General features: G+C 39.6%; 1 protein-coding gene across 1 annotated transcript in view; it reads right to left on the minus strand.

Annotated features, from left to right (window-relative positions):
• The window catches only part of LOC107623774 (phospholipid-transporting ATPase 1), a gene marked incomplete in the record, with an annotated part of 6,054 nt that extends 3,333 nt beyond the window's left edge, over positions 1–2,721 (minus strand). Inside the window, 3 exon segments of the mRNA XM_016326144.2 lie at positions 1–30; positions 367–673; positions 766–2,721. Coding sequence (XP_016181630.1) covers positions 1–30; positions 367–673; positions 766–2,365 — 1,937 coding nt within the window.

Here is a 3,235-nt window from a genome sequence, read left to right on the forward strand (position 1 = left end):
TCGAATTCATGCATACCCAAGACATTGAACCTGCGATTCCATAACAGAAGTTAAGTATTGCTAGAAGTAAGTTACTTGCATTGGAAGTAACAAGTGATTCACTAACTTCTAATCAGCTTTAATCAGTTTTCTATCTAGATCAGTTACAAGATGTTAGTGGTTACTAACTTCTAACAATGCTAACTCTAACATGTGTCGATTAAAAAGAAACAGTTAATTTGAGGAGAGAATAACAAATGTGCTTACCAACACAAAAAGATACTTTAAATCTTACTTGCTCCGCAAGTTAGGCAAAGAAGAGGAAAATGACAATGCTATCATGATCATCAACAAAACAAAACGAAGTTATTTAACTAACTAACTAACCTGTGTCTTTCTCCTTGAATATCAATGACTATATGGCCCGAGGTTCGTTCTATAAGCATAAAACCATAGGCGGCGGCTGCGTATGCCAATGCCTGTTCATCTGGTGATTCCCCTTGGTAATCTATCAGCTTGACATCATGATCAGGGGTATCAACAATAATAGGAACAATGGTATTGCAGCTTGCCAGTGCTAGAAAGAAATCATAGATCCGTTTTCCCTCCTTATGCTCAATTCCACTTCTTGATAATGCCAAAAGCTCTGGATTTACTTTCACATTCATCTTTGGCCTCAATACCTTTCCATCTACTGCTAGCAAAACATAGTTACATCAATTAAAACATGTTATTCACGAAAACAGCTACCAGTATAAAATATATGTTAGAAATATAAAATCTCACCTTGCGTGAAGTATTCACCAGGTTGAATCTCGAGGCCAGATTTCGTCGAACTGTAATCAACCCCCCAGATGCTGGCGCACTGGAATTCCATCTTGTTCTCAGTAAGAGTACCAGTTTTATCCGAAAAGACATACTTAATCTGCCCCAAATCTTCATTGATATTCAAAGCCCTACACTGAAATCTTGACTTGGTAGCCCTATCATACATTCTATCATCTCTGATCATGAAATAGGCCTGGCCAACACGAACAAGCTCCATCGAAATGTACAACGAAATTGGAATCATAACCTGGAAAACTATAACTGACATGAGGAATGTGAAAATTATCTCCCAAAACCAACCATAATACTTATACTTCTTCGGTTTTCCACTGGAGAAGCTCAGCTTCCGGTAATACGGCATCAAATCAAGCTCGTCTTTGTGGCGCTTCAACCAAACCGCAGCACAAACGGACGTGACCGTACACAAAGCAACAAGGAAGCAAGAGAGCATGATGATCTCCGAATTCATTCGAGTCTCGAGCCGGCTTCTCTTCGACGGCGCACCGGAGCTGTTGAGCATAGCTTTAGTCTCTCTGCCACAGTAAACAGCAACTCCCAAAGCCCAGCTTGTGTTCTTAAGCTCGCATCCTCTAAGCACAATGTTCGATGATGCGAGAGACAGTTTCTTTCCATCAACTTCCATGTTAGCTTGGAATCCATAAATGTTCCGATTCGGTTTCTCGCACTTGATTATTCCACCGAAATCAAACCTCTGTTTGGATTGAGTCTCTTGCTTGGCGTAGCGAGTTTTCAGATTTGACTCTCCGTCAAGATTTATAGTCTGAACATATGCAACTCCGGTAGGATCGGCGGTGGAGAGAAGGACAATATCGCAGGGGATCGTTTCGTTGGCGGCGATCTTAACGATTTCGCCGACGGTTATGTCCTTCCATGGCTTCTCCACGAAGCTTCCGTTAATCAAAACCGACGCTAGCCGGTTGTTCTCGACTTTATCGGAGCGGTGGCGCCGCCAATCCTCGAAGGCGTCTTTGACGGCGGTAACGAGCAGGACAAAGGCCAGAGGGAGAATTGAAACACCTCTACCGAAGACTGCAAGCTGAGGAAGCTGATTGAGAATGGCGATTATGAGAAAATAAATATACGCAACTCTGTGAAACTGTTCGAAGAGGTTTCTAGGGATGAATGTGAGGATTGAATATTTCGCGGTTCGGATTGAATTCCCTGCGAACTGAAGAGTCTCGTTCGTCTTCTCCGGGTTGTTTATGTAAACAATTCTTGCATCTTCGTCTCTCAGTTCTTTCTGCGACATGCTGAGTCCTTCCGACTCGCCGCCACCGCCGCGTTTTGACGAGCCGTATCGAACCGGCTTCGATGAAGAATTGCTGAAACTCACTTCCTTGACGGAGCCGCCGCCGCTCCTTCCGGAGCTGCCGGAGCGGATCGACGATGAGTTGCTTTTGTTTATAACAGCATTGCTTGCGTGTTCAGAGGAAGTTGACTTTGACTTTTGTTGTTCAGAGAAAACTGGAATGGTTGGAAGCTCTTGAATACTATTTGGAGTTCTTGGAGATGGTAACAACAGAGGCCTAGAACCCATTGTAATAATAAATTAATAATAACAACAATATTATTCAGAGAATATAATCATGTGTCAGAATTCCTAACAAACTAACTAACTAATTAACCAACTTTCTAAGTTTGGAGCTGTAGTTGCTGATAGCAATGGATTAAGGCTTCAAGTGACAGAGGAAATGGATGCTGGTTTGTTATGAAATAATAATGTACAAAAAAATGAGGATCGGATTGTTTTTGGTGTATAAGAAAGAATGGGAATGGAAGAAGCGTGTTGATGAGAGAGAGGTGAAAAATTGCAGAAAGTCAAAGGCATTGTAGAGAGAGGTTAGGAGTTAGTCTACGACGGAAATTGCAAGAAATTGAAGAACAAGTCGTAATGGGTGGCGACAGCATGTGTTGTCCAGAAGCACAACTTAATTAAAATGTGGTGGCTTTAGATTTTATTATTAATTTATTATTCTAATCTAGGAAATTAGCAATACTTCTTAATTAATAAATATTAGGTGGAAACTCAGGTGTAGTCGATTTCACGTGAAATTGATACCTAAGAACTGTTAGATGATTTGACTGAGTTGACTAAATTTTCATCTAACGGCTCTCAGATATCAACTTCACGTGAAATCGACTTCATCTGAATTTTTACCTAAATATTATTATTTTAAATCAATATTTAATAACAACAATTTTTTTAGTAATATTTAACTAACAACTTTATTGTATTTATTTGGATTTTGTTTTTCTTTCTTGTCACGTCTAGAAAACTGCTTATCATATTATGACATGATTGGAGGATTTTATAATTCTTTTAGTTAATAAATTTAATTTGTTTGAATTATCACGGTTCTAAAGTACGGAAATTAATAAAATGAGAAAATAATCTAATCACTGTTAA

The sequence above is a fragment of the Arachis ipaensis genome, chromosome B10 (genome assembly GCF_000816755.2).
Source record: "Arachis ipaensis cultivar K30076 chromosome B10, Araip1.1, whole genome shotgun sequence".
NCBI classification, from domain to species: Eukaryota; Viridiplantae; Streptophyta; class Magnoliopsida; order Fabales; family Fabaceae; genus Arachis; species Arachis ipaensis.